The 14,119-nt window shown below is 47.6% G+C and overlaps 1 protein-coding gene across 1 annotated transcript in view; it reads left to right on the top strand.

Moving 5' to 3' along the window:
- GNL3L (G protein nucleolar 3 like) overlaps nucleotides 1-14,119 on the top strand; it is a 28,984-nt gene that overhangs the window by 5,222 nt on the left and 9,643 nt on the right. The window contains exons 3-13 of the mRNA XM_030850116.3: nucleotides 3,624-3,664; nucleotides 4,495-4,602; nucleotides 5,337-5,453; nucleotides 6,193-6,276; nucleotides 6,807-6,942; nucleotides 7,865-7,968; nucleotides 9,702-9,846; nucleotides 11,880-11,967; nucleotides 12,453-12,627; nucleotides 12,714-12,856; nucleotides 13,165-13,301. Of these exons, the coding sequence (XP_030705976.1) occupies nucleotides 3,624-3,664; nucleotides 4,495-4,602; nucleotides 5,337-5,453; nucleotides 6,193-6,276; nucleotides 6,807-6,942; nucleotides 7,865-7,968; nucleotides 9,702-9,846; nucleotides 11,880-11,967; nucleotides 12,453-12,627; nucleotides 12,714-12,856; nucleotides 13,165-13,301 (1,278 nt within the window). The remainder of the gene's footprint in view (nucleotides 1-3,623; nucleotides 3,665-4,494; nucleotides 4,603-5,336; nucleotides 5,454-6,192; nucleotides 6,277-6,806; nucleotides 6,943-7,864; nucleotides 7,969-9,701; nucleotides 9,847-11,879; nucleotides 11,968-12,452; nucleotides 12,628-12,713; nucleotides 12,857-13,164; nucleotides 13,302-14,119) is intronic.

Genomic DNA, 14,119 nt, shown 5'->3' with positions numbered 1-14,119 from the left:
GCAGGGGACACGGGTTCAATCCCTGGTCCAGGAAGATTCCCACATGCCGCGGAGCAACTAAGCCCGTGCACCACAACTACTGAGCCTGCACTCTAGAGCCCGCGTGCCACAACTACCGAAGCCTGTGCACTCTAGGGCCTGCGTGCCCCAACTGCTGAGCCCACATGCTGCAACTACTGAAGCCTGTGCACCTAGAGCCTGTATTCTGCAACAAGAGGAGCCACCGCAATGAGAAGCCTGTGCACCACAGTGAAGAGTAGCCTCCGCTCGCTGCAACTAGAGAAAGCCCACGTGCAGCAACGAAGACCCAATGCAGCCAAAAATTTAAAAAAGATAATTAAGAAAAAAAAAGCTATGAGCTAGGTGCTTCAGTAAAAGAGGAAAAGTGACTCATAGGTGACAGGCATAGCAGCAGTCTCAAAAAAAAGTAGGATTCCCCCCTCCCCCCTCTTTTTTAACAAGAGGGAGAAATTGGTTTGGCAGTGGTGAGTCTGCAAGATACCTCCTGCACCTACTGGCTCCAAGGTATTCATGTTAATATAAACTAATAGCCACCTTTCAAGCCTGCAGGTGAAGCAGTGTCCTCAGGGGAGAGCTGAGTCTCTATTAAGGCAGGAGGTTGAGGAATTGTTCCCAAGAAAAGATGGAAGAATTAGGGGAGTGCTGATCTCCTAAGTGGGAGTTTCAGAGGGCATAGTGGGAAGTCGGATGCAGGGGTAGATGGAGGATGGGGGCAGAGTCACTGCCAGGCTGGGGATACAGGGATGTAGTGGGGTGAGAGTATGGGAGATGATGGATGAATGGAGAGATCCACCTTTGAGTATTGATATGAGAGTTGGTGGATGGAGATATTGGTGGTCAGAGAGATTTAAGGAAATTCTTCAAGGTCATATAGCTAGGTAGTTATTGAGCCAGAACAGGAACCTAGGTATGGCTGGCTAAAAAATGGTAGCTGTTTTCTCTCTGAAGCTATTAAAAAACAGTAACAGCGGCTCCTGGGTGTTGCAGTGTTGTGAGTGGTGACTGCACCCCTACCCTCTTCCTCGCTTCTCCTCCCCTCTCCTTCTCCTCTCTGAAGCAGACGTTTTTCGCCACTTTAAGTGATGTATTTTCTTTCATCGTGTGCCTGTATCCAGTGCAGGCCCTCATTTTCCAGGGAAGTTAGGCCGATGGAAATTGTTGAGTAAAATGGCCAGACCTGGTTCCTTCCAAACCTCACATTCTTTTCATTGTAACATGAGTACTTTGGAAGAAAAGGAGACTTGGGATCTGATTTTTTTTTTGTTATGGGGAAATTAGGCCCATTCACATTCATTATGATAACTAATATGTTTGGTCTGATTTTTACCATCTTATTTTATATTTTTTTGTTTGTTTCTTCTTATTCCCTTATTACTTTTAAAAAGTTTAACAAGTTAAAAAGAAATCCTCCACCAGGACTTAAAATTACGTTGGTAATTGCATTCATATTTATATCAAGCATAACTAAATTTTTTTATCACTTTACCAAAGTTAAATAACTATTTTTGCCCTACTCTTCCAAAGTGAGACCTTTAGCATGATTTTATACTTATTTTTGCTGGTATACTTCCTCAAGTAGTTTTACCAGAAAGGGAACACAGGTGGTAATCTTTGCACATGTCTGTCTTTTACCTTCACGTAAGAGTGAAATATTGATCAGTTATAGGAATTTAGCTTGGAACACGGTCCCTTGTCTCAGTACTTTGTAATGGTTATTCTTCTGTCTTAAGTGTTCAGAATTGTGGATTTGAGAAGGCTGTCTGCTTCTCTCACATTTGTTGGGAATGCCTTCTGTTTGGAAGTTTACAAGATTTTCTCTTTATCCTTGGAGTTCAGAAATTTCATCAGTGTATGCCTAGGGCATATGTCTTTTGTTAATCTTGATGCTCCATGCGCCTTTCTAGTCTGAAGCCTCAGTCCTGTTTTCAACTTGGGAAACTTTCATCTATTATTTTAAAAAATAATTGCTTCTCCATTTGTATCTTTTCTCTTTCTGGAACTCCTGTTAATTTAGATACTAGCTCTCCTGAGTCCATTCTCCATTTTCTGTTTTTACATTTTTTTTTTTTAAGTTGTGGCGCGCGGGCCCAGCAGTTGTGGCTCGCGGGCTCAGCCGCTCCGGGGCATGTGGGATCCTCCCGGACCAGGGCCCGAACCCGAGTACCCCACACCGGCAGGAGGACTCCCAACCACTGCGCCACCAGGGAAGCCCCTGTTTTTACTTTTCTTTGGATTTTTGTCCTGTTTTAAGCAAGCTCTTCCCTTGGCCTTCTAGCTTATTAATTTGGTTATTAGTGATGTCTGTTCTGTTTTTCACTACATCAATTGAATTTTTATTCAATATCAAATTTTGGGAATCTTTTTCTCACACAGTTCATTTGAAGTATCTTCTTGAATCTCTTTAAGAACTTGCAGTAGTATTTATTTATTTAATTAATTTATTAAAAAAATTTTTTTTTGGCTGTGTTGCGTCTTTGTTGCCTCGCATGGGCTTTCCTCTGGTTGCGGCAAGTGGGGGCTACTCTCTGGTTGCAGCAAGTGGGGGCTACTCTTCGTTGTGGTGTGCGGGCTTCTCATTGCAGGGGCTTCTTGTTGCAGAGCATGGGCTCTAGGGCACAGGCTTAGTAGTTGTGGCACACGGCCTCAGTTGCTCTGCAGCATGTGGGATCTTCCCAGACCAGGGCTCGAACCTGTGTCCCCTGCGTTGGCAGGCAGATTCTTAACCACTGTGCCACCAGGGAAGTCCTGCAGTAGTATTTAACTCCTCTGTTTCCTACATTAACTCTGCTTTGGCGTGAACCACCTAGTGTGATTGGGGAGCCTGTTCTCTGATAATCTCAAGCTGCTCCTATATTTGTTTGTAGCATATATCCTGACCTTCCAGAACCTCCCCCTGTAAGAATTCCTTTAGCCCCCTTGCAAATGGTGAGAATTAAGGGAAGCCATTCTTTCTGAGAGGCCAGCTGTGAAGGAGATGACAGACGGGACTCCTCATTGAAGTGGGAAGAGGCCCCTTAAGTTGCTGGGCTTTGTTAAGGCGTGATTGTAGAAGGTGAACTCTCTCCTCCTTAAATCAAAGGGAGGTTGCAGTTTAGCTGTGTAGCGCAATTCCCTTTGGAGGCAATGACATGAGCAGGGTCAGCAGGAAGGGACAGTTCTCTCCCCATGTGCTGAGGGCATCTACTCTGGCTTAGCTGGCTGGGACTCCTCAGAGTCCCTAACCAGGGACTAACCAGGGTCCCTAACTCTAACCCTAACCCTCAGATCACTTTCCCATGCTACCAGCCCCCCACCTCAGCCTGGTGCCAAAATTGTTGAGCTGCCCCAGCTAGAAGTTGGAAGAGAGAAAGGAGTCAGAAGCGCACCTTCAAGTTGCTCTCTTCACAGGATTCCCTTAAGAATTGTTTCAGTTTGCACTGAATACCCCGAACATTTATATCCAGTACCTCCTCTGACACTGTTGGTGCCAGCTCCGTGTCTGTCTTGTGCGCCTAGACAGACATGGTGTCTGAGGCTTCCTTAGGTTCCCAGTGTGGCCTGACCTCCATTAAGGTTCAACAAATGTTGGGTAGGTGGATGATGGCTTTTTTTTCTTTCTTTAGAAAATAAAAAGCCAGGTAAAAGTTCCAAAGGCTGCAAGAAGGTAAGTTGGTTCCACGCTCAGGTAAGGTATACCCATTGGTGACGACAAGGTCAGGAACAGGTTACCCACCCTAGAAGAGGCCCACAAAACCAGGTAGATATTGGGTGACTCCAAACAGAGCACTGCATTGGAATCAGTAGATCTGGCTTTCCCTCCCTCTCTGGGTGGCTTCAGCAGAGAAGCAGCAGCATTTATTAAGTTCCCACCACAAGCCATGTACTGCTTTGTGCTTGGTTTACCTTGGTTAGGGATTGTCATCATCCTATTTTTTAGATGAAGAAACTGAGCCTCAGTGAGAAAGTTCTTAGGTTCAAGGTAGCACAGCTAGGACTTGAGTCTGTCTAATTCCCAAGTCCCTATTGCTCATGGAGAGGAGGGAGGTTCAAACAGTCTTTGGCCCCAGCTCCTGGATCTTCTGGTCCTGCTGGGAAAGTTGTGGACACGTAGGACTTGGGTCAGAGCAGCGGTTCTCCAACTTTAACTAGCCCTCCAGAATCACCTGGAGGGCTGGTTAAAACACAGATTGCTGGGCTCTACCCTTGAGTTTCTGATTTGGTAGATCTGTCTTGGCATCTGATAATTGGTATTTCTAGTGCCTAGGTGATGCTGTTACTGTTGTTCCAAGGGCTGCACGTCCCTGCCTGGCTAGGGGAAGAAGGGTCTTTTTCTAGTCAGATGGGCAGACCTCTGGGGACAGAGCCCTTTTTGTTTGCTTCTCTCCTCTTTCCCCCAACAACTACACTTCTGAGCAGCTTTAACACCCGCTGGGAAGGGTGATTTCCATGTGTTCATTAAGTCTGTTCATTTTTTCCCTGTTGTGTGGTGACCAGCCTGCAAAGCAGAATGGGAAGAAAGCAGCCACCAAAGTGGCCTCCGCTCCCCAGTTTGTTCACTCCAATGATCATGCCAATCGGGAGGCTGAATTAAAGAAGAAGAGGGTAAGCCCTTTCCCTTGGAGAGAGAGGGCCTGGCTTGACTGCCAGGTCTACAGAAATGTTGAAAGGCAAAGGCCAGAACTGTTAGGGTTGTTGAGGCTGTTTGTGGAAAGGGGAAGAGAGGGCAGTTGCCTTGATACTTGATTTAGTGTCCATTTGCTCACCTCCCAGTCCATGGCTGTCTGGTTTATGTTCTCATTGCTCCACTGGAATGACCCCTGCCAGCCTCACCAGCATGTTCTCTGGTATCAGACTCATGGATAACTTTCTTCCCTCATGTTATTCAAATTCTCAGCACTTGAGACCATGATTTTTTTTTTGAAACACTCTCACTTTGGCTTTCCTGTCATCTCACTCTCCTGGATGTCCTTTCTTTTCTGCTGTCTCTTGCTGCTCTGTAAATGATGGAGCATCCCAGGACCTTGTTTTCTTTTCCTCTCTGGTCTTAAGTGCTTCCCGCTACTTAGAACACATTCTCTCTCAGCTTCACATATCTTCCTTGTATTAGTGTCTGCCATACTTTCCCTTCCTTCATCTCTTTGTCTTTTTCTTTCTCTCAAACCCCTTATCTCTTGCTGTCATATCTTCTCCCTTCCTGTATCCCTGCTCCTCCCACCTGTGCCATGTCACACTGTTTTCTCCCTCTGTCACCTGCTCCCTGTTACTCTTGGTCTTCCATCCCTCCCTTAGACTGCAGACCTAGTCAGCTACAGCCCTGGTGTGCGTTCACTTGTTAGGTTGAGGAGATGAGGGAGAAGCAGCAGGCTGCCCGGGAGCAAGAGAGACACCGACGCAGGACCATTGAAAGCTATTGTCAGGATGTCCTGCGACGCCAGGAGGAGTTTGAGCGCAAGGTAAGAGAGCAGTCTTTGCCCCTGGGTAGGACTGGTGTGGGTTTGCTCAAAAGCATCTTTTGCCATTGATCTGTGAAAAGGAAAGAGGAAGGGTGTGAGATTGTTGGAGGGGGAGTAGAGAATCAGTTCAGAGAAGACGGGAAACAGTAGGGACATGGAGGGAGGGTGAGAGGGAGGTGAAGAGCCTTATCTGTGACTGGACAACCCTGGTTAGGTCCTTTCTCCCAAGCTGGAACCCAAAGACTGGGATCTGGGAGTGGGGAGGCGTTGGACTAGGGAACAGGGGGAGAGAAGGAATGAGAACGTGAGGGGAAAGTTAAGAGAAGAGTCTTCTTTCTAGGACCTCTTACTGCCTTTCTGGCATATAGTCTCATCTCACAGAATATATACTTTCCAACTTAAAGTTCCTTTTCTAATATAAAGTACACATTTTGCTTCCTCCATCCCACATTCCCCATAGATTGTTTTTCTCACTTATACCTCCCTCTTACATTCCTCCCTTATACACTCAGGTGCAATCCCAGGCCTCTAGCTGGTGCTCAAACACACACTTACAAATAGGCACACACATGGACCATGTGGGTCTATCCTTTCTTCTTCTAGTTCCTGGCTTTGTTGGCTATTACAAGCTGCTCTTTGGTGGGCTGGGACTCACATGGCTCTCCCAGCCTCCCATGGTTGCCAAAGACAGCTCTCACTCTCTTTCCTCCCCTGGACCATTGTCTTTTTTTCCCTTTAGGAGGAAGTTTTGGAGGAATTAAATATGTTTCCTCAGTTGGATGATGAGGCCACAAGGAAGGCTTATTACAAGGAGTTCCGTAAGGTATGGAGGCCCATTTTTTTAAAAAATTTTTATTCATTTATTTATTTTTTGACTGCATTGGGTCTTTGTTGCTGTGCGTGGGCTTTCTCTAGTTGTAGTGAGCGGGGACTGCTCTTGGTTGCAGTGCGTGGGCTTCTCATTGTGGTGGCTTCTCTTATTGCAGAGCACAGGCTCTAGGCATGTGGGCTTCAGTAGTTGTGGCACACGGGCTCAGTAGTTGTGGCTTGTGGGCTCTAGAGTGCAGGCTCAGTAGTTGTGGCGCTCAGGCTTAGTTGCTCTGCGGCATGTGTGATCTTCCTGGACCAGGGCTTGAACCCGTGTCCCCTGCATTGGCAGGCAGATTCTTAACCACTGCACCACCAGGGAAGTCCCGGGGGCGCATTTCTTAAGGCCCTTTAGGGAGGGCATCAATCCAGTGCTGTCTCCTCTCTGCTTCTGTTTTTCCTAAGATGGAGACCTCTTCTTTCATGGGCCTGTTGATTGCTACCCAGTTCTTTCCCTGCCTTCATCCCTCATTCCCTGCCCTGCAGGTGGTGGAATACTCTGATGTGATTCTAGAAGTCCTGGATGCCAGGGACCCATTGGGCTGCCGCTGCTTCCAAATGGAGGAGACTGTCCTGCGGGCAGAAGGCAACAAGAAGCTGGTCCTGGTCTTGAACAAGATTGGTGGGTATTGGGCAGTATTGGGTAAGGCAAGGCAGGGACCAGGACTTGTTGAAAAACTAGCTTGGACCAGACCCTGACACCCAGCAACTCAGTGGTATCCATAACAGTTGTGCAAGGTAGGAATTCTTGTTTGAGTTTTTAAAGCCAGGGATTTGAGAGGTGAAGTCACTTGTCTAAACACACACACACCACACACACAGTACAGCAGAAGTTGGGAATGGAGTTAAAGCCTGTCTGCCTTTCAGTCCCCTGTTTTTGCCATTTTGAGCTTTATCTGTGACTGGCCAACCCTGGAGAGTTCCTCTTTTCTCCCAAGCTGGAACCCGGACACTGGGGCAGAAGAGCACATCGGCTCACGAGTCACTCAGGTCTGGGTCTCATCCCAGTTTTGCTGTCTGTTTTCTCTGGGATCTTGGACAAGTCATGTCACCTGAGAGCTTCTGTTTCTCTAGGTGTAAAATGGGCTGTGATTGTCCCAATCTCATAGGATTGTTGGAGAATTAATGATAAAGTGCTTGGTACATACATGTTCAGTTCTTCATAAATGGTAGCCATTTTTGTCAAGGTTATTCTTGACATTTGGCCCAACCTAGAATGATCCAGGGAGGGGTGGGAAGCACTGTCTTTGGGAGGCCTCTGGTACCCTGGGCCCCCTGGTCTGGAAGGAAGGCATCTAGGACCATAGAGCTGTTTACCCATTCTCCTTGAGGAAACAGGTCTCCTCAGGGAGGGCCAACTGGTCCCCTAGACTAGACTGTCCTTTCTAACTCTAACCTGGGGACTGGACAGGGACTGTCAGTGCTAGGGAGATATCTGTTGGCAGGAGGTGGGCCAAGTCTTGGATGTGGGTGGCTGCATCTTTAGAGTGAGCCATCGAGGTGATGTTCTCCTTTCCAGTCCTCTCTGTTCCTATTTTCCCCAGACCTGGTCCCCAAGGAGGTTGTGGAGAAGTGGCTGGAATACCTTCGGAATGAGCTGCCAATTGTGGCTTTCAAGGCTAGCACCCAGCATCAGGTCAAAAACCTGGTAAGCTGGGGCCAGGGACATCTAGCCTCTTTCAGGGTAGCCTGGGGCTACACTGTTTTCTAATTATATCATTAACATAGAAATGTGTTTTCAATGTAAGATATTAAAGTATACAGAAACATTTGTTGCTTTGATGGAGAGAAACTGGGTCCTGGGGGACATTTGTTTTTTCAATTTTGTACCAGGTATAGAACTTATTTATTTAAAAAAATAAAGTAGAAAAAATAAAAACAATTACAGTTGACCCTTGAACTAAACAGGGGTTAGGGACATCCACCTTCTGCACAATGGAAAATCTGTGTATAACTTATAGTTGGCCCTTCATATCTGCAGTTCTGTATCTGCAGATTCAACCAACTGCGAATCATGTAGTACTATAGTATTTACTAGTGAAAAAATTTGCATATAAATGGACCTGTGCTGTTCAAACCCGTGTTGTTTAAGGGTCAACTGTATAGATGGAAGCTTGAATATCCTTACGCTGGTACCTCTAATTCCAAACTCTTTTATCCATATCCAGAAGTAACCACCATTGTTAGTTTGGTGTGTATCCTTCCAGATGTTTTTCTGTGCTTTATATTATATGTGGATGTGTTTATAAAGAGAAAATAGTGTTAACGAGTATCATATATGTCATCCTGCATTTTGTTTTTTTTTCCCTTGAAGATCTTTCTATAGAGTTCTACCTTTTTGATGCTAAATAAAATTAGTTTCCAATTTTTTTTTATCATTATAACCAGTACTACAACATGTACTCTTACACGTCTTGGCTAGTGGGCAAGTGTTTGTGTAGGTTGGGCACTGAGAGGTAGAGTGGCTGGGTCATAGGCTTTTTGCATTTTACATTTTCCTAGTCACTGACAAATTGTTCCCCAGCACCCCACCTCCTCCACCCCCACCCCTCAGTGGCTGTACCAATTTATCTTCCCACTAATGGGATAGATGAATGTGTGAGAGGGCTTATTTCCCTACACCCTTGCCAACATTTGATATCATTAAACATTTAAATCTTTATTCATCTGGGAGAAACATGATATCTCCTTTATAATTTTTTGGCCTTTTTCATGGCAAAAATGTGATAAGCATCCTTTTTTAACAGTTTTCTTTCATTTGTGTTCCACTTCAAGGATATAGCTCCTTAATCTGTTTCTTATTAATAGATATTTAAGTCAATTCCTATTTTGAAGTACTGTGGTAGGTAAGTAAGGACAGAAGAAGAGCCGAAAGGGCATTGTAGGCAGAGGAGGTAGCATCAGGAGTAAGGAGATGGAGGCCGAAATGACCTTGACCTGTGTGAGGAATCAAGGGAAGGTAGACTTTATGTGGGCCAGGCACCATCTCTTCTCTCCACAGACAGGGAGGCAAACGTCCCCACTGTGTAGGCGAGGTTCACTGAGGCCCAGAGAATGAAATCAGAATTTGCCAGGCACACGCCTGTGAGAGGCAGAGCTGAACTCAAACCTGGCCTGCCTAGAGGCAAGGATGCTATCCTGCCCCTGCTGAGGGAGGCAAGAGACAGGCAGGGACAGAGAAGACTGGAGGTACAAAGACAGTGGAAAAATAGGCCTTGTGGAAGCAGGGAAATGGCAGGTATTCAGGGCCTATGTGAGAAGTCCTCTGCTTCAGGCTGGGGGTTTCAGTGATCACAGGGAGGCGGCCCTGAAAGTTGGAAATCTGAGCTGAGACCACATCTCCCACCTGATGCCTCTTCTATAATACCCCTCATTTTCCAGAATCGCTGCAGTGTGCCAGTGGATCAAGCCTCTGAGTCACTGCTGAAAAGCAAAGCCTGCTTTGGAGCTGAAAATCTCATGAGGGTTCTGGGGAACTATTGCCGCCTGGGTGAAGTGCGCACCCATATCCGTGTGGGCGTTGTGGGTAAGGCCTTGGGGGAGGTCATGGGACCCAGGCTTCTTCCTTGTGCAGGGGCTTCATTGGGGCAAAGGATTCTGGGAACTTCATGTTACTTTTGTGGGGGGAGGAGAGGAACTGTTCAGGAAGGGTCTTGTGATTTGTAATTTGGATAGGTGGACGTGGGAAGGCATACTCAGGATCACCACCATGGTTTGAGTGTTAGAACCATGGACCAAAAGTGCGGGGCCGGGCTTGGAGTTGGCCTCATCTCATTCTACCAGAGCTGTGGGAGGGAGGGGTGAACACCTCCCTTTCATAGATAAGAACACTGGGGCTCAGAGGAGGGAAAGGGACTTGTAGGGCTCAGCCCTGGGTGAGACAAGGCAGAGCTGAGGCTCAAACCTGGAACCCAGGGTACTGAGGGAAGGCTGGTGGGAAGGGAACAGGGAAATTGAGAGAGGCAGAGATAGACCCGCAGGGAGAGGAAGTGAAGGTGGACACTGAGAAAAAGGTATAGATTTGCATACCTGAGTAGACACAGAAGATTTGAGAAGCCAAATGGTGGGATTGGTGGGGAGTGGAAAGGGAAGACAGATGTGAATGACAGAGGCATGCAGAGAGAGGGAGATATGATCACAAAGAAGTGTGCGCAGAGACTTGCAGAGAAACATAAGAGGGCTAGAGACCCTCCCATGTAAGTAGAGAGGCAGACATGTATACCCAAGGAAAGAATGAGTGAGTCAAACACAGGGATAGAGAGAGATTCAGAGGGAGATACACATAGAGGCAGGAACAAAGATGCAGACACAGAGGAATGCACCCCCAGACCTATGCACACATACAGATCCACAAACACATGTACACATCCACATGTATGGAGACATGTACAGACCCAGAGGCAAAATACATGCAGACCAAGCTCTTCCCATACACTCACCCAACTCCGCTTCCCCTCCCCAATGAAATAGAGCCACGGAGAGACACGTGCCCGGATACACTCGACCCTCAGACATAGTCACGCCCCAGAGTCACAGAGACAAATACACGTCTATGATGAGACGGATATATATGTATATATAGAGAAATAGAGATACAGAGGGCATTAGGGAGGCACAGAGAAAAAGAGACACAGTGGAACACGTACGGAAGGACATACATGTAGAGAGACAAGCCCATGGAGAGAAGGAACATGTACAGAAAGAGCTGAGAGGAGCTGACATAGAGGGAATTACAAAGAGGTAGAATTGGTGGGGTGGGGAGAATTAGAGAGAAAGGACAATGGCCAGAATGAGATACAGTGAGACAAACCGGCAGAGAAAGAGGTGCTTAGATACACAGAGATACACAGACAAAGAAAGATGTGATAGAGAAAAAGATGGAGTGAGAAAGACAGAAATGGGAAAAGCAGTGGTATTTAGAATGAGAACAACCAAGAGACAGAAGATATACAGAGACTTCTATACATGAGGGATATATACACAGGCACATCTGTGAGGGAGCAGTACATGTGTAAGTTCTAGCACACAGAGAAAGAGAATGGTGGGAATGAGAGACCCAGTGAGGAAGAAATAGACAAGAACATCCATAGGCTGAGAGGTGCTCACAGATGCCCAAACAAAAAAACACGCACCACGGGCAGAAAGCTGCTCAGAGACTGACATCTGGAGATGAGCTCCCCCCACCCCCTGCCAGGTGAATTATATATCAGGATGGATGATTCTGTCTTACAACATTTCCCAGTGTCCACCCTCCACTGGATTTTGTCACAGAGGCCTTGCTTTGAGCGTCTTTCCCAGGCTGTTTGTAGGTAGGAGGTGAGTGCCACATCTAGAAAGAGGGACACATCTAGCCAGGTTGCTCACATATGGAGGAGAGGGGTAGAAAGACCATGGAGGGGGTTGGTCAGGGCCTTGGATGGGAAGGCAGGAGGCCAGGCTCTGTTTTTGGCTCCCCCATGGCCTGGTCACACTGCCCCTGCCTGGGCCTCCCACACACAGGCTGTCCCAGATATTCTTGAGGACCCTTCCTGCCCTGAGCCATCTGCTGCTCCTTTGTAGGCCTTCCCAATGTTGGGAAGAGCAGCCTGATCAATAGCCTGAAGCGCAGCCGTGCGTGCAGTGTGGGAGCCGTTCCTGGGGTCACCAAGTAAGCACCTGCCTGCTCCCCCACTTCACAGATCCTTCACCCTACCATTCCCCCAACTCCCACGCCTTCAGCCCCTGTCCCTTATCTTGGACCAGCCTTTGATTCTTCCCTGGGCATGGGAGTCTCACTAATAGCCCTCATTTACCTGGCACACCCTGGCTGTGGGTCAGGCACCCAGCTGGGTGTTTCCCCCACTTAGCTCCTTGAAGCCTCCCGACACCATGCAAGATTGGGCTCTGAATAAGCAGCTCCACTTCCTCGGTGAAGCAACAGGCTCAGAGAGTCAGAAGCTTGCCTGTGGTCCTGCAGCTCAGTCCCCAGTGGTGGAGGCTAGACTGGAATCAGACCCCATATCTCTCCGCCTTCACCTGTGTGCCATCTGTCCCACCCCTTCTCTCAACTGGGTGCTTGGAGCCTAGAGGATGCCAGGCACATCTGGGCTTATCACCGTCCTGTGTCCTCATATCTCCCCTCTCCCACCCCAGGTTCATGCAGGAGGTCTACCTGGACAAATTCATCAGGCTGCTGGATGCCCCGGGCATTGTCCCAGGACCCAACTCGGAGGTGGGCACCATCCTGTGCAACTGCATTCATGTGCAGAAGCTGGCGGATCCTGTGACCCCAGTGGAGACCATTCTTCAGCGCTGCAACCTGGAGGAGGTACGCGGGCCTCTTGCTTATGCCCTACCCTGCTCCAAGGGCCCTTTGTTCTTCCTCATGATTTCTCTTCTTCCTCTCTTCACCAGATTTCCAGCTATTACGGTGTCTCTGGGTTCCAGACCACTGAGCACTTTCTGACTGCAGTGGCCCACCGCTTGGGGAAGAAGAAGAAGGGGGGCATATACAGTCAGGAGCAGGCAGCCAAAGCTGTCCTGGCTGACTGGGTGAGGTGAGGAGGGGGCTAGGTGTAAGGGTGAAGCCTGCTGGGAGTCAGGCTCCACGAAGGGGATCATCTGTGTTCACTGCAGCGGCGGGGCAGCCTAACTTCTTGGGTAGGGAAGTCCAAGGCACCAGGTCACATCCTGCTTGGCAACTTATGCCCAGTGATTATCCAGCAGCTCAACCTCTTGTTCAGAAGCAACTGTCTGGGTTTTCTAGTTGACCCTCACTGTTTCTGACCTGAGAACTCATTCTCTCTTTGATTGGTCATTTGTTGTCTTAATGAGATCACCAATTTCTTCCCACCTCCCAATTCAGCGGGAAGATCAGCTTCTATACACTCCCACCCTCCACCCACACTCTGCCTGCCCATCTCAGTGCTGAGATCGTTAAGGAGATGACTGAGGTCTTCGACATTGAGGATACTGAGCAGGCCAATGAGGACACCATGGAATGTAAGTAAGGGCGAGTAGGTTGGCCTGCCTGGCACCTGGTCCTGCCCTAGTAGAGCCACACAGACCTGACAACAGGTCCTACATTTGACCTCCCCCTGCTCTGGCTCTACTCTGACTTGGGGAAAACTGTTTAACTAGCTTTAACCTTAATGTCTTTTCCCACAAGGTGGAGAATTGTAATCTGGGTCATGGGAATATGGGGGTGGGGTGGGGTAGGGAGGCAGCTGGTTGTGGGCTCTTGGTAGATAGGAAAAAAATCAGCAAAGTACCTGGAACATGGTGAGGTATTTACGAAGTGTGAGGTTCCTTTCCCCATCTCTTGAGGCCTGGAGTGGACTGAGATACTCCTCTCAAAAACCCCTTCTCTCATTTTGCTCCAGGTTTTGTCACAGCCATTGCATGTCCATTTCTAGATTTTTACTTTTATCCACATTGGCAGGTGAGGCATCTGAGACACAGAAAGGTGATATTTGCTAAATGATGCATGGTCATTGACAGGCAGACGTGGCATTCAAACTAGCTCTCTTGCCTTGTTTTGAAGATTCTCCCAACTCAATATCTAAGTGGTTAAAAGAATGGACTGCCTGGATTAAAATTTGAGTGTTGTGTGGTGCTGTACAAGTTCTTAAGCTCTCCATGTCCAATGATGTCATCTGTAAAATGAGGACAGTAGCACCCACCTGATAAGATAGTTGTGAAGACTTATTTGATATGTAAAAACACTGCCTGGCATATAGTACATGCTTGGTAAATATTAGCTGTTATTAAGATGGTTATTTGTTGAGGTATAGAGGTATGACTTTCAGAAACTCCTGTAG

The sequence above is a fragment of the Globicephala melas genome, chromosome X (assembly GCF_963455315.2).
Source record: "Globicephala melas chromosome X, mGloMel1.2, whole genome shotgun sequence".
Lineage (NCBI taxonomy): Eukaryota > Metazoa > Chordata > Mammalia > Artiodactyla > Delphinidae > Globicephala > Globicephala melas.
The sequence above is the reverse complement of the archived record's forward strand: the minus strand, read 5'-3'. Positions and strand labels throughout refer to the sequence as shown.